Consider the following 17,173-nt stretch of genomic DNA (forward strand, 5'->3'; position numbering starts at 1 on the left):
TTTGGTATGTATCAAGCAAATTATTTTATACAAATGTGCATGCTATGGCTTTGTGATAATTTTAGCTTCTTTAACTACCACAAAGTTTCAGAAGAAAACCTCTTAGGAAAGCAAAATGAGTAATAGAGGTAGATTTCACCTTTAAGAACAAAACAACAAAAAATCCACCCCAAAGTGTGATTAATTTCCCATTACTGAGATTCTCCCCACAAGAGGAACCACTGACTTCCTGTGAGGGACTCATGGAAGGCTGAGTATGTTTGGTATTTGTGAGGGGTTGTCTCATTCAGGAACAGAGATCAAAATTTCAATGAGTTAATTGAAAGTCATCTTCTTCAATGTCCACTTTGCATATGCCAAAAATGACATTTAAACCTTGCCTCCCATGGTTACTGTTTTTCCAACCCTACCCCCCAGAAATGCTTATTTCAGTAGTGTACATAGAGTTTTAAATCCCTAAAGGGTCTAATAAGGAATGTGAAGTTAGTCACTTGATAAGGCTTCTACATTTTTTCTCCAAAACATCCATTTACGTGGTTACAGAGGTTTGTATTTCAGTGTTACAGGGATCTAAATCATGAATCCTTTAACCTCCAGGTCCTGTGAAGCAATCAGGTATCCATGCTTCACACAACTGTGAGTGTGAGACTAAGCTGAAGTTCATCCAGAGTGTGCAGAGAGAGATTTCAGTTTTAGTTTGAAAATTTTTCCTGATTCTGAGTGATCAAGAAAGTGGGGATATTGCAAAAAATAGCAAATCATAATGGAAACAATTTTTTGAAATCTGCTTTCGGAAAACACAAGAAAAATTTAAGTTTCTCTGGGGGAAAGGCTTTAAACAGGGCTAAGACAATGATGATGTATTTCTGCATTCTCTAAGGAAGTTTTCAGAAAATAAAACCCGAACCCTACAAAGAAGTAAACACTTCCAAAAGGTGCCAATCTATATTTCCCTTTGCTGCAATCTATTTTTGTGTTGGAGATCCATTTCACTCATATTTGGCTTTGTTAATTCCAGTTTATTTTGACTGTTTCTTAGACAGGTCAACGTCCAGAGTGAAGACACACACACACATTTCCAATATTCTTGACATGTTTTATTATAAAGCACTTCAGACAAACTTGGATTCAAAACCAAAAAGTTATTATCTGTAAAAGGAAACTATTTTAAAACAGGATTCATAAAGAAAATAGACTGTTCTTATGCATCAACTTCAGTTGGAGCTCTTCTCAACAAAATCTAAGGACAAAACTGATGGGCCAAGAGCTACTAATGTCACATATACTGATAAAAGAGAGACTAAGATGTTACACACAAACCATGGAGCATCGTATTGTTGATAATGAAACAGGAACACCTCAATAGTTAATTCTGGCCTGACAAAGCAGTCCAACATTTAAATATTCTTCAGTCCCAAAAGAGACAAACCATTAACATTTCTCATTCAATAACTAAGCCAGCCCTGTCTAAGGGTTAAAGCTACTTCAAAGCATGGAACATGATAAGCTTTTCATTTCATGTACTTCTCCTGTTGATCAGCCAAGATTTTTGCTGAGGATTTAGCATCATAGAAAAGTTCATTTATTTCTTCAATATGCTCTTTCTCAATGCTGTCTTTCCCATTAATCTTGGCAAGCAGGTTAGCTGGGGTCAGCAACTGCACAGCATACCTGTGATCAAACAGAGGCAGATGAGTAATTACAATTCAGTGCATCCCAGGGAACTGATGATACAGAGAGCTGGGACATTTGCTAGGAAACACAGCTCTAGCAGCAGTATGAAAGTCAGCAAGCACTCCAGCATACTCATTCTTTAAAGAAGAAAAGAGGAGCATTACCACTCTCTTTTTAATGATTGTTAACAGACCATGTCATTGTAAAGTAGAGGTTTGTCTACTTCCAACAGTGAGTTACCCTACAGTGGCTTTAGACCCAGTCATGCTGAACAGAAACTGTGCCCAACTTACCTTAGGGTTGTCTTGGTACCAATTTCCCCTAAGTGGTTTAGAGCTTCTTCACTGATATTAATCCCTTCTGTCTGAGCACGAAGTTTTGTGATCTGTTGGGAAGAGTAAGTGAGGTATGTGCCCAAACAATTAACATGCCAAATTACCTAGTATCTGTAAATTATTAGTTTAGAGATGAGACATGCTACAAAACAAGATGGTGTGGAGAGTTACCCTGGTGTAAATTATCACTAAACCAGAATTTGTAGAATTCCAAGTCTTTGAACAGGCCATTATACTGTTAAAAAGTAAGGTAAATAACCTTTAGGTAAAGGTAGGTAAAGTAACACATCTGGACTGCTAATCCTTCCTGGTAACTCATGGCAAAGTCTACCTACTAATAAGGAGCAGAATATGAGAACTTATATAAGAAAATGGAAAATGTATGTTAGAAGTTGGTGGCAGCTGGAGGCTTCTGGATAGCCACAGCAGTTACTGAATTCTGCAGTGTATCACTGGTGCTGTACAGCAGAGCCCTCCAAAAAGCCCTACAGAAAGCTACACCCTTTCCTTAGCAGCTCACAACACACTTTTTCTTCAATTGACAGGAAGATAGTAAAATAAATCAAAAAGTTACTTTCTATGATTCACCTAGTCCTTCAAGAAGAAAAAAAAAAAATCACTACGAAAAATCTAATCTTTCAAGAACAGTCTCAGGCTTGCACCAGTTTTAAGATCTTTACAAAGTTGGAGAGGAAGATATCACCAATAAGCCTGAGCATATAAAGCTGTAACAAAAGTGGCACAAGTCTCTCGGTAGTCTGTATTACCAGCTGAGTGATAAGGGGCAGACTGGATAATGATGTTGTGTTGTAGTGCAGAGATAACTCTGGAACTGCAAGCCTCATATAATACAGGTATTTTTCACTTTGGCAGCTTTGTAAACAAGATATCAAGAAGCACTCGTTTAAATTAAAGCCATAAAAATGCGCTCAGGGAGCAGAGGAAGAGAGGGGCTTGAAATGGCAGAAAGTTGGTGCTAAGATATGTGCACTGAATATTGGCAAGGCTGCTGCCAATTGCAATTTCAGGGTGAATTTTTTTTTTTACCTGTAGATCACCTAGACATCCCCTTCCCTTCATTCAAACATTGCTACTTTGTTCTTCCTCTGCTACAAACAAGGTTTTGAATGTCACATCTCCAACAATGTTTTTAAGAATAACTTTTTATCTATAACCTGGTAGAACATTACCCAAGGACTAGGGCCCAAGCCATTAATCCACCTCTTGTTTACATATGCATTTACTATGCAATAGGAAAACAAGTGTTTATCAGGTGAAATACATTAGGAACAAAACATCTCAGTTATAACCTTTAATATCCAAGACACATATGCAAAAAAGTTTGATTACAACACCACCTGACTGGAATAAGCATAAAAGTGCATTTTTCCCTATTCTGGCTGCACTAAGGTTAGTGTGTGTCTTGTCTCAGAGCAGCACTTCACAATGGGATTTCTACTTTATCAACATGCCCAAAAAATATTTTCAACTGGTTATGAACAAACTTTCAGTAGATACATGACCAGATTCTGTGCTGACAAAGGACTCAATTGTGAAGGCAAAGAGCCTCACACAGAAACATCATCAGCAGAAACTTCTTCCTAACATGAAAGAGAAATACTGAGAGCAAAACTAGAGAACTAACTTATGCCTTGTTTTTACCCCCACCCCAACTGTACTTAGTTAGAAGCCACAGCTAAGTGTAATAGCTCCTCCTCTTCTCCCAGGAGAAGCTCCCATTCAAAAGCCTTAATTTAAGGGAAGATGAGGTTATCTGACTATGGCAACATGATTTATGGGGCCAAATGTCTCAACTCTATTTTTACCTTTAGGAAATGCCACTCTGAACACTTCCTTTCCTTCAGGCCTGGAGAGGGTAGAAATCCCAGCACTTACCCAGCTGTTCTGAACATCAGCATTCAGAAAGTGTCTTACCTGCATTGTAATCCAGCACTAACTACACAGAATTCACTTACACTACAGGAAAATCCAGACAGTCTTTAATATCCCCAGGTTGAGTAAAAGTCACACGTGAAAATTTGTTTTGTAGACTAAACCTAATTGTATTGTTAAATCACTGGGCTGCTTCTACTGCAATCTACACAACAATGCTTCAAAATGTCCTTTAGGTACAAAAAAAAATTATCCTGAGAACAGCTCAGGACATTATGAATGAAAAGCTCCTCAAACCAAGTGAAATGAAGCTTTGCCTCTTCCATAAATGCATCCACATCACCTTGGCACTTCTCCAGCAGCAGGAGACCATTATCTGGCATAACACTCTCCTCCACTGACATTATCTCTTAAATAATACAAAGAATTGACATGGTAAACCCTACTGTCTTCTGCATTATGCCACTTCCCAGCACTGAGAGGCGAATGAGGGGGGATCTTTGACACAATGCATCCTTATGGCACCAAGCATTCTAATCAATATACAATACATTGTGATGGCCCCACAGGACAACTTCCAGGCATTTGGAAAGATATCTCTGCAACACTTTCTGTGCTTACATTTCCAAACTTAAGTAGGAGCATTAAATTCTCCCTGTTTCAGGAGACACCCCCAGTAGGTTAAAGCTACAGTACATAAGGGCATAAAGGCAAAGATACAGCACATGAGGTTGTATTCCTCAACCCCTCTCATGTGAGGGAAAAGCCTGAGGTCTGGGACTAAAGATATCATGATGTGACAACACTTCATCTTACACCAACTGAAAAAGCACTACCTGCTGAAAACTGCAAACTATGGAAAGTACAGCTGTGCAAGAGATTGTTTCAGCTAACAATTCATCCCTTCCAGCAAGTGAGGTGCCACTTTCAGCTCCCCCTGTGCTTAGCAACTCCCCAGTGGCTGGAGTCAGAGAGGTTGTGTGCACAGCTTCAACCAGCTCTCTGTATTGAGTCCTAGAGAAGCAGGCTTTTAGCAAGCAGGGAGCTTTCTGGCACACGCCCTGGTGACCAGAGTCAAACATCTCTACAGTAACAGAACAGGCAGAAGCTGTGCACAACTCTGGGGACTTGTAACAAGCTCTTTAAAATCCTGTGCATACCTGCTTCATTTCTTGGGGTGTATAGAGCATGGTTCTGATAATCATGACTCGATCCAGCAGGTCCAATGGGATTCCATGAGGAGACACAATATCCTCTGTGCCTCTAGAGGAGAAACCAAACAGAAAGAAATCAGACACTGCTAGGAGTTCAGTACATTGATTTGGTTAAAATCAGTAGAGTGACTATACTAGTTTACAATTGTTGTGTGTCCACAGAGACACACACCCCTGGGTCAGAGACAGGAAACATTCTGGTCTAAGGTTCATTCCAGACAGCCCCAGGGAAACAAACACTATTGCTGGAGCTCTTAAACATGCCTGTCAAATACATAGTGAGAGGTGCTTTCTTGTATTGTATCTCACAATACAGCCTTATCTAATGTTCCAAGGCATCCTCCAGCAAGGAACAAATCATTCTTACTAAGTTGTTTAGCAGTATCAGCAGAAATTATATATACTATCATCCATTTGGAGAACATCCCCTGTTGCTGAGCAAGCCATTCTCTCCAGTCCCTCCAGTGAATACTTTGGTGGTTTACATTCCCTGCTCACATCCCAGCAAATTGAGAAGTTTAGGTCTCTGTATGAAGGACAGGGCAGGATCTAGATCCCCAACCATTTTATTTGTCTGACATACAACTCCCAACAGCACAGCCTGCAGACACATGCACTCTTGGTTTCCCAAGACCACTGTAATTTACTGTGAAGTCAAAAGATAGCCAGATTTAATTTAGGAGAATTACACAGACTGCAGTAATAACAGTGAAGTGCTGGTAAAGAACTACACTTTTAAGTTCAATGCTAGTATTTAGGTAGCTGCAGCTCTGGCCATGGTTCTCCAATATTAGCTGTAGCTATTATATGGAAAATTTCCTTGCTTAAATCACAGCTTTTTCATAACAAGATCTGCAGTGAATCCATGCTGACAGATCTCTACTTCCTTTACTTTTACAAGACAGCTTTTTTATATCTTTGCAAACAGAGTGAAGTAATGTCCATCTTAAACATTTTTGAAGGGCTTATCATTCTCACTTCTAACCAAAACAGAGAAATATTAATACCAGATGAGCCACTATGAGGGAAAGGAGAAGCTGGTTATACAGCTGAATTAAATCAATCCAAAGAGTAGCAATCATTGCTAACGACAGCTTGTTTAGACATAATTAGGCCTAGACCACAAACTGGTAGTAGAACTTACAGAAGACTGAAATAAAATGAGAGAACTTTTACTGAACATGCAAAGAACGCATTTTGTGGGTGCAAAATATCAAAGTGAAGTGGAAATGAAAAACAAGTTGGTTGGCAAGACTGAAGAATCACAAAATGCCAGACCAACAGAGCAGGAAAAGGGAGAAGCTGAACTGTGACACACTTTACCAGTATGAACTAGAAGCTGAAGTCTGATGGAATTAGGATTGCAAGCAGCAAAATAATCCAGAAGCAGTAAACAATGGTATTAGAGGTTTGTAGCTCTGGTGCTTTTGATGTCCTTAATGTGCAGGTAACAGACGTATTAAGGTATACAATGAGAATGGTAACTCACAGATCACCCAGAAGTGAAACAATTGTTAGAGGAGGAGAGATGAGTTAGGGGAGAGGAGGATTTCCAGTCAGCCTGGTGTTAAATGCTTGTCCCATCATAAAGCTCATGAGCAGTTCTTGAGCACCAACGCAGCTTGCAACTCATGCAGAGGATTATCACAGGTGTCAGTGTCAGAGAGAAAAGCCTTCAAAGATTGTAAATCTACTGACACAGCTAATTCCAACATTTTTCTAACAATGCAAAGTGGCAAATTCAAGTTTAGCCATCATACCTGATAATGCAGTTTCCTCGGTTGGAAGCAAAGATGACAATGGGGGAAATGGAAGATTCCAGTGCTCGGTGCAGGTATGTGAAACACTCGATATCCAGCATGTGAACCTCATCCACAAAGAGCACACCTGGCACCAGCTCTGCAATGCCTTGATCAATGTATTTGTTCACCACTTTATTTATCTCTCCTCGAAGTTTGTCTGAGAACAAAAAGAAACTGTTGGTTGTTCTGCCAGTGAACTACAGGTCAGAGGGTAAGGCTTGAAGCAAAGAAAATTCTCCTTGAACTTTTCTGTGGTTTGGTATCTTACTGCCAACAAGGAAAATACCTGTGACTCTAAAATTTTGTGACATTTCGTACTGTGTTGGGGAGATATCTGTCAACAAAGTATTTCTAACTGAAATATTCACACGTGAATTGTGAGAATTCATTTTCTAACTGGAAAGCACATAGATTGTATAATCTCAAAATGCCATACAGGTTTCGTACCAGTAATTTCAGTTTTCTTAGGTTTCATCAACTGTCCCATCATAGAAAGGATGTCTTGTCCTCCCTAGGAAAAGAAAGTGACAGATCAGCTTTGAGGTCATGTAGTAAGCACACACCTTGGAAATTTTATAGATCAGGGATAGGTTAGAGAGTTGTTTCTTAGAGTTAACTTAATACTTTGTAACAGCAGTTTTTGATAATCTGTCAAAGTTTAGGTCACCTCACCACAGCAGTATTCTAAACATAATCACCTAGCTACCCCCTCATCCTTGCTCATTTGGAGAGCATAAAAAATCAAAATGAGATCTTGAAAAAACTGTCACAGAGGAACTCTTAAGGAATGAAATTGTCAGGGCACACAGAGACGTGGATTGCCTGCATGCACAGTAGGTGCTCAGCCTGTCAACACAGGAAGAATTATTCTAAATTTTTTAATACCATGATTTTTACAAAATAATTTTTTTAAAAATTATTTTGAATTTGAGTAAGTTAAAGAGTTGTACTGTTTTACTGTAGGGATTCCAGCCTTTAAACTTGTCAGTGACTTCTGTCTGTGACACAGATAGAATTGCCTCAAGAGTGGATTTATGTGAAGACACAACAAGGAGTAATTCTTCTGTTTTCTGGGGTTTCTTTTGCTGCAATACATGCAGAGCCCTACTGAAATTCACAAAGAAGTTTAACAAGTGGCTATGAAACATTTCTGAAATGAGTAAGAACATCAACAGAATCCACAGCAGTCAAAAATACTTAAGACATCTTTTATCACAGTCCTTGCAGTTTCCATTTCATAATTATAAAACCATAAACACAGCAGAACATATTAATCTGTGCTCAGAACTTCCATTAAATGAAATTATGCAGGTCTGGCTGCTGCTAGCTCACACCTGTAGGCAGCTTTCCTTCTAGAGAGAAAGCAATAATCTCTTTTTCTGGTCAGAGGCAACAGCCCACAATTCTCTTTTTCTCTAAGTGAGGAGGCACAGCAGTGGAGGGAAAGAGAGCAGGGTCTAGATTTTGCATTAACTGTGAAGGTGGTGGATCCCAAATACCTGTGTGGAAGCTGTTCTACAACTCCCCGACCATTCTCTGTAGTGCCAGGAGTATTATCCTGACCAGTATTCCATGACCAGGTGCATGAATTCTAAGGAAGCAACTGCTTTAACCTCTTTAACCTCCATGGCAGAGCCCTGAGCTAGACTGGCCTTCCAGATGTAACACCTACTGCTTTTCCTACAGTGGAATCTTTGAGGGTGAGTTAGCTCAACTTCCTACATCTCCATTACTCTGTAACATCACATCTATCTCAAATAATTTTTCTGTAAAGACTTCATCTGTGAAGTCAGATACCTGAGGTCGAGCATTGGCCACATCCAAGTCATGCAGGGTGACATCCTGAATAATTTCCTTTTTCTTGTGCACATCACCTTTTGGCAAGGGAACATACTCTTCAGCTTCAAGGTCAAATTCTGTAGCATAGATATCACACCTCCCTTGCCTCTGAGGAACAAAAAAGAGAAGCCCAGGTATAGAATTAATTTCAGTACCAAAGCCTTGAGTGACATGAATTTGATAACATGGTTAGTTCACAATTCCAGTTCTGACAAGCTTCAGCTGACAGTTCAGACATCCCACTCCCTGCTTAGCAACAGGCATACCCTATCTGCTGATCAAAGCTCAAAAACTCTGAGAAACACCTGATATTTTCAGCGGCAACAATATTCTACTCCTCTCTCCCCTTCTTTTACCGTATGCTATTCTTGCTAAAGGACAAATCCAGCAGATTAACCAGAGATTGGGAGAACCTCCTTTGTAGGTGGGTGATTTATTATGATAGAAAATATTATGCTCATCCATTAAACAGCAAGTATCACTATACACTTTCTAAATCAGATATGAAAAGAATGCTAACTAATGCAGTATTCCCTTCTACATGTATATATCTTGTGGCGAAAATATCAGAGCGATAAAAGAAAGATTAAATACGCTGCACATGTCAGCCTGAAAATGACTAAAGTTGTTTGGTTCTTCCCCTCTTCCCTTAGAGATGCCTTGATCTCACAGAAAAAAAAACTCATCCAGACAGCATCAGTGATAGCTTCCTTGCCAGATGACCTTAATTGTGAACCAGATATCTCCACAACCTTTGGGTGCAAAAGAGACTTTTCTCTCCTGATAAAGAAAGCACTGGGCCCTTTTTAAAATTTCCATGTAACCATATCATGTCAGTTAAGGTTAATAAATCAGAGAGCCTTCTGACAAAGGCAGAGAAAGGTCTGCAAAAAACATACACTTGCATAAAAGTAGAGAACTTTTCTTTTACCTTGACAGCTCCACTGTTTGCTTCAATATAAATAACGTCACCAGTTTCCACTCGCTCCTTCTGCAAGCTCTCAAAAATGCTCGGGTCCAGCTGGAGACAAGCAAACAGCACAGTTGATCAAAACAGCTCCATATTGTTATGGTAATCAAGGTAAAGAAATTCAGTTTGAAGCTCACTCCCATCAGCTGAAATTAAACTGCAACCCACCCTGACAATAACTCTAGAATTTTATAAAGCTGTAACATTTGGAGTAGGGATAGTGAATAAATCTGGAAGATGCACAGAACTTGCTGTCTTACAAAAAAATCTGCTATTCAAAAGGAAGTGATAGTGCCAGAAACATAATGGTACCAGCTACAAAACATACCTCTGAGTAATGTGACAATGTATTTATACCTAAGAAACAGTAGTTCTCTAGCTTTCTAGGAAAACTTTTATAAAAAAATCTGGCTATAGCATTGAATATATGAATCAATGTTCCTTGATTTCTTGAGTCCTCATCCTCTGTGGAGCTCTGTGAGGGAGAGCGGGTGTGGAATATATTAGATGCCTTTGTTTCTCCTGGTACATGTTTATTCACTTTTGCTCTTCATTTCCTTGTTTTCAGAGTGAACAAATGAAAGATGATACTTAACAACAGAGACAGCTTTTAGTTCTCTCCAAGTCTGACAGGGAAATTGAATGGAGACAAGAAAACAAAAGGAAAGTGGGCCTGAGCTGGCAACACACCAGCTCAATTTCCAGTTCTCTATCAAATATTCACTAGAGCATGACACCCCATGTAGAAAGAAAAGATGTGACAGAAAGAATAATTTATATTTAAACATGCAATATTTCCCAAGCCATCCTCAAAAATTTGGTTCTTGACAATCATGAAAAGGAAACCAAACAAGGCCTTTCTCGTATGTTTATTACCATGAACATTAATTTATAGCCAGGGTCAGAGTGTATCACAGACTGAGACAGAATGAAGCTCAGATTGCCAACTCAGCCCATTTTTTGTGGTATTTGTCATTTACGAAACTGCATCAGTATCTCTTCCTATTAAAACTCACTTTTAACTCCTTGAAGACATACAGGTGAGTGCTGCCAAACAGAATAACAGCAGCTGCTAACCAGTGATGATGGGTTTATCTCCTATTTCAATTAGTAGGACACAAGACCAATACCTAAATATTCTACATAAAGCAGATAGTCAGGATAAAGTTGTCTAGCCAAAGAAAGCAGCCTCCTGGCAGCTCCACCTGACAGAGTGGATCAAGAGCTTGAAATGGAAATAAGAAGTGCTAAAAATAGAAGCTGCAAACCCAAAATACTTAAGGAAATTTCTGAGACTCTACCACACCTACCTTCAACTGTTTGGTTCCCTTTGCAGTTTTGAGTCCTATAATTACATGGCTGATGGTTTTGCCATATCCCCCCATAGGATTCTCAGTCTCACAGGGAGTCAGTTCTGTGACTTCTCCTTCATAAACTTCCTTGGTCTCTTTAATCCTCAATCCTGCAAGAAATTTTTTTTAAATAGCTTCAGTATGCACTTAGGAGTCTGCTGCTTTACTGTCAACAAAATGTAATTTATTGTTAGGGTGCATTACATTTCATGGTAATGTTTTACTTTTAAAGACAGAAAGATGAATTATTGCTCTCTTCTTCAATATTAAGTTAGAATATTCATCCTGTGCATCAGAATGAAAGCTCAGCCCAAGTTCTGACCTGCTGAGAAGTTTATTAAACTTTTAGAAATTACTTTCTTCTATTCATTATTATTAGTTCTTGAAGCAAATGTTAGGCTCCTCTGTCTCTTTTCCCTCCTATAAAGAGGGAATCTGCTTGATTTGCTCCCTATGCTAATGCCAGAAACAGGCCATCTTCTGAAACTAGTAACATTAATATAACATGAGATTTACAGTTTTTGGACCATCAAAAAAGCCCTGCAGTTTTGGACCATCTAAAAAGATAGAAGAAAAAAATAACTTCATAAAAAATTTTATACTTTAGCAACTAAGTTAAAAATATAACATACATTGATTAACAGGTATTGTGCTATAACATCATAAAATTCCTAAAGGGTTTATGTATAATTTCAAATATTTTTCAATAGCAAAAAAGTGAGCTAGATAAAATTTAGCAGAAACTGCTACAATGCAAATTTACAACTATTTCAAAAGAGCTAAAAATTACATCCTTACTTAGTTAATTTTCAGACAGCCAAGCAATCATCAGAATATCTGTCTATCTTCTGTTCTAGTCACAATTACTGAAATTAACTAGGTTATCTTAAATTGATAAATAATAGAGAGCTGAAGACATTTACAGGCAGACTGTTTCAAAGCAAACCCACTATCATCACCACCACTACTACAATTATGTATGTTCTATCTACACAGAAGTTCAAAGAATCCACATCTGAAGAAACTCCATGAAGTATTTTATGAGACACACATGCCATACCAAAAATAATGAATGGGCTGTAACAAGATACAAGGAAGTCATCCTGCCCAGTCTGAGGGTATTGTGACTTTATAAACCTTTGCTTGTTCCGTAACTTTTCATTTTGCTTTGAAATAGATCAGACGCTTCACCAGTAATTTTGAGCTGCTGATAGAGGCTATAAAGAACTGACAAATACGAGTCTGTCTCCCTCTACTGGGCCCAAATTCAGACCAGGATCTGAAATGTGAGAAACAGCCTAACTGTGACAAGTTCTTGGTAGGAAATGTTTGCTTTATCTTATTTACGATGACACAAAAAGTTGTGTACAAAGGTAATTTCAGTAATTTTTAAAATGTTCTTCAGGTATGCCAAATCACCAGACAGAAATGAATGAACCTCTGAGTTAAAAAACTGACCTAGACAAGGCTGCACCACACTGCCTCATGAGCAATGAGTGTGAAGCAATATGGGAATCTGCACACTGAAACTGCTATTGCCACAAACCAGACCAGGTTTGCTTGTCCTCTTTGTTTTGCTTTAAATGTCCAGCACAAGCTCTACTCTGCTCTGAAAGTGTGGCAGCCTGTTTCTATTTGGAGCATGATTTGTATGCTGCTGAAGCATGCAATGAATCTTCCAGTTCCATTTCATCTGGGAAGAACCCAGTTCATGTGCTCATTCTGCTCCACAATACAAGTCAAAGCCAAGTCAGCGAGGGCAAACCCAGGGATTGCTTCAGAAGCCTTCCTCTAATCCAGACTAATGTGCTCTTAGAGAGGTGTCTGTAGAAAATATTGACAGATGAACATGCTCTGAACAAAGGTAATTGATGCTTTGAACTTGCTGCTGATTATCCTTTAATTTCAAATGACTATGTATGTGTCAACTACAAATTTCATTCTCAGAAGAGTTCTTCGAGAGATCTCCTACTTCAAATCAGACCCAAATCCAAGGCAGCAACTGTGGGCTGTTGGATGCTTTGGTTCAACAGCACTCCATGGAGCTGAGCAGGGCTTGCTCCACCCATTGGCAGGTACAGCTTGGCAACACAAGGAACAGCTACACCACTGAAGTGGCTCCTGCAGCTGAGCTCCTAACATTAGCTGCTACCATCATCCTCACCAGCTGCTAATGAGCTCTGTACTGGATTAATCTCTCTCAGGTTAAATTGCTTTTAACCCATATAACAATTTGATCTCCACATTTCCACTCTGTCCTTTTCAGTTTCTTACATATTATAATCTCTCTACTGCATCCCAAACACTACTTGGGCATGAGACTATGTTGAGTCTGTTATTAAAAGACTCTCAACAATAAAAATTCTGTAAACTCAAGAGTAACTCCTTCTTTCTTATAAAGTGATCCAAACCAGTCAGACTGTAGTCTCCAAGAAAAAAACCCCCAACCATTAAGTAAAAAATTTGATGTTAACATCTCTGATAATTTTTAAAAATTCAGGTGGTTAAACCCCGTAAAAGCAAAATGCATGATATGAGCAATGATTATGTACACAGAACCTGCTACCAAGGAGACATATAAACAAAACTTAATAGAACCTAAATTAACACTTTCAAGTACTGATGGATGTGTGAGCTGAAGCTTGCCTTGCATCCAGACCCAACCACACTGCACGGAATAATTTCTTTTTAAAAATGTACCCCTGTAAAATATTTCTTTACCTAGCAAGGAAGCTAAAACCTGAGATTAAAACTCAACTGGAAAGTGTTTCATTATAAGAAATGGTGGTTAGTAGTCCTTTAAAATAATTTAGAGAATTTTTTTGAAACACATAAAAATATTCAATAAAGGCTGTGTTACAAAAATGTGACATGGAATTCAACAGGAAGGAATAAAAGAAGCTCCATCTTTCATTAACACTAATATTTGTTTAGAAGTGTCTCTCTACTGACATTCAGGGAATGCAGGGAACTAACAATGTAGCTGGCTGTTAAATCTCTGCTATCTCTAGAACTGACAACATGGATGGCATAAGTTCCACCTGCTGGTTCAGGTTTCCAAACCTCTGACAGGGAACTTCATCACATCAAGGAAATTTTGCAGACTACTGAGGTTTCCCTCCCCCAGGCCCTGCCAGTTTCATGGTAACCAGAAGACCAGAGACTACTGAAAGCTGCTTTCTTATAAAAAGTCAATGGAATACTTTTGTTACACTGAAGAGCTGAGAGACTTCACCCTGCTGCTGCCAGATGAAGCCCACGGTACTGAAACAGGAAAATTACTGTTAATATGTTCAGGACTAAAATCAACTGGGCTCTCTTTAGCAAATCCTCACACAAACAAGGGCCACTTCTATCTGCATCTATCAGCTGTCAGCAGCAGCTGTGTAAGAGATTTTAGATAGTCACTGAGGCTGTGTTGCAAATTAAACCAATTTACATCAAACTTGTAAATGCACTGTAGAGTTGAGGATGACATTAAGTTACAGTATTTATTTAGTTGGCATGGAACTTCATGCTCACTGGAACAGTAAGTCAGGCTAATGCTGCTGTTTGGGAGCCCCTGATTAAGCCTGTTTATTTAGTAGGGTGAAATCACTAAATCAAAAAACAGGAGGAGCGTTTTTCTGTCTACAAGTATTTCTGCTAACATAAGAAATTAAAAATTGTTTTTTCTTTCAGCTTTATTCAGTCACAGGCAAATCAGAGAGGTGAATGTGTAGGATGAGAGAATCTGGTGAAGTATAAACCAAAATACAATAATTAAATTACAGTTTGTGAACAGAAAACCTGACTCCACTAAGTGTAAAGAAATTCACTACATTAGGATCAGCACTGAAGAAAATAAGCAAACAAAAATCTGAAAACATCTTGACCACTGAAAAGTTTTTCCTTTTTAGATGACTGAGAAAAAGCAAAGTTAGTATCATGCAAATACTTAATTCTTCTTTTCCTGAAACTTACCAATTGCACGTCGGAAGTTTTCCATTAGAACTTCTGTTTTCTTGATCTCAGTGGAATAGACCTCACTTCCAACCATAGGACAAAAAGGAACTTTGCTTCCCAGTTCCTGAGCAATAGCTAAAGCCAAAGCAGTCTTTAAATGGGAAAAAAACCAAAAAACCCAGACATTAATTTTGGAGAGAATTAAGAAACTATTCTTTTTGCACTAAGTTAACTTCCTTCATCATATCACCTTCTATACATCACCTACCAATTTAATGGTAAGACCATTCTCTCTGACATGTATTTCTCACATATAACAACCCTCCTCCAACACAGCCGACCTTGGCCAAAGACTTTAAAAAAACCCCTGAAAATACAACACTGGGTATTTGAATTTGACAGTTGATACAGATGTGAAAAATAAATAAATAGCACGGGGGGGAAAAAGTAAACCAAGCAAAAATTACTCTGGCTTTTAATATAAAAGTAACTTCTAAAACTTTTTGCTACCTATGTGTTTAGTAACCTACAAGAGGTGGTTTCACATTAAAGATGCTGAACACACCACTGAGTACTGCCAGTGTCAATGACACCACAAAATTAAAAACATCAAGTAGAAAACTACATCAATACAATAACTGAAAAAAAAATTCTGGAATATGAAAACCTTTTGTAACCACTATCCTAAAACGGTTTTCACAAATTAAAACAGATTTGGAAATACTTCATTTTGTAACAAAATAGAAGAATAATACCTTGCCAGTTCCAGGAGGTCCTGCCAACAGCACTGCTCTGCCAGCCATTTTTTTGCTTTTGATTAGCTCCACTATAACTCCACATGCCTGTAAGTTAAATATTTATACTGTTAACACAAGTATTGCTATAGTATCCTTTGTTTCAATGTTACTTAAAATGTTTAGAAATAACAGATTTAACAAAAAGTAAAAATTTCAATTTCATGCACACAAAAAGAAAGAAAAGATCATGAAAACGAACTTTCTACAATTATTTTAGCTGACACAGACATTAAAAATCACAGAAAACGAAACTCAATCTGTGAGCCCCGACTCCTTTTCCACTCTCGCAGTCCCAAGCACAGAGAGAGGTTTGAGGGTAAAGTGAGAAATTAATCTTCGCTGCCTGAGCCGCAGATCCTCTATAGATCTCCTTTCACGGCCAGGTTGGATGGGGCTCTGAACAACCGGGTCCAGTGGAGGTGTCCTGCCCACGGCAGGGGCGTTCGAACGAGAGATCATCTTTAAGATCCCTTCCAAACCAAGCCAATCTGGGACTCTATGATGGTTTTCCTTAAGATCCTTTCAAACTCAAACCAATCTGGCACCGTGTGATGGTTTTCCTTAAGATCCCTTCCAACCCAAACCAATCTGGGACTCTATGATGGTTTTATCCGGCCCCCGCACTGAAGCGGATGCTCCGATCCCCATCTGCACCAAACCTGTTAACTTTTGGTCGGTTCCGTTGCCTCTAACACAGTATTTTCTACGCCGATACCCGGGAGACCGCCACGGTCCCTGCGCGGAGCAGGAGCAGAGCCAGCACAGCCCCGCCCGCCCCCATCGCGTCTCACACGGCAGCAGCCACACGCAGGACCCCGGGCACGACTCTCACTCTATGCCGGGGACTTGTCACCCGCCCCGGCTCGGCCCCGGGCTCACCTCCCGCGCGTTCTCCTGCCCCACCAGCCCGGCCCCCGCCGGCTTGGCGGCGCCGCTCTCGTCCAGCCCCAGCCCCTTGACATGGCTGTGGGCGGCGATGCGCTGGGTCTTCGAGGTGCTCTTCACCTCCTCGATCTTCATGGCGGGGCACGGCGGGGCACGGCGGGGCACGGCGGGACAGCGGCAGCTCCGGCCCGGCCGCCCCGCGCTCCTCGCACGCGGCCCGCGCGTTACCGGGGCTCCCAGCGCGCGCCGGCGCGCCCCGCCCCCGCCCCGCCATTGGCCTCCGCCACGGCGCTCTCGGCGCTCATTGGGTGCAAGGCCTGTCCGTCAGCCGCGGGGGCTCAGGGTTTTAGGGTCCGCCCGCCCGTTTCCGCGTGCGGCGTGCGCGGCCGGTCCGGGCGGGTGCGGGTGCTGCGGAGGAGTAGGGCCGGGAAGGAGGGGGGCGGCCGAGTGGCTGTGCTTGGAGTCGC

The 17,173-nt window shown here is 40.1% G+C and overlaps 1 protein-coding gene across 1 annotated transcript; it reads right to left on the reverse strand.

The window, feature by feature from the left end:
* Positions 1 to 1,082: 1,082 nt before the first annotated feature.
* RUVBL1 (RuvB like AAA ATPase 1) lies at positions 1,083 to 16,931 on the reverse strand. The gene is made up of 11 exons (XM_066558274.1): positions 16,701 to 16,931; positions 15,780 to 15,866; positions 15,043 to 15,175; positions 11,038 to 11,189; positions 9,689 to 9,778; positions 8,716 to 8,865; positions 7,366 to 7,429; positions 6,877 to 7,075; positions 5,063 to 5,165; positions 1,968 to 2,059; positions 1,083 to 1,671 (listed from the first exon to the last, which is right to left on the reverse strand). The coding sequence occupies exons 1-11, from the start codon at positions 16,839 to 16,841 to the stop codon at positions 1,512 to 1,514; spliced, it is 1,371 nt and encodes a 456-aa protein (XP_066414371.1). The 5' UTR covers positions 16,842 to 16,931; the 3' UTR covers positions 1,083 to 1,511.
* Positions 16,932 to 17,173: the final 242 nt, after the last annotated feature.

The sequence above is a fragment of the Molothrus aeneus genome, chromosome 12 (assembly GCF_037042795.1).
Source record: "Molothrus aeneus isolate 106 chromosome 12, BPBGC_Maene_1.0, whole genome shotgun sequence".
In the NCBI taxonomy this organism is placed as follows: domain Eukaryota; kingdom Metazoa; phylum Chordata; class Aves; order Passeriformes; family Icteridae; genus Molothrus; species Molothrus aeneus.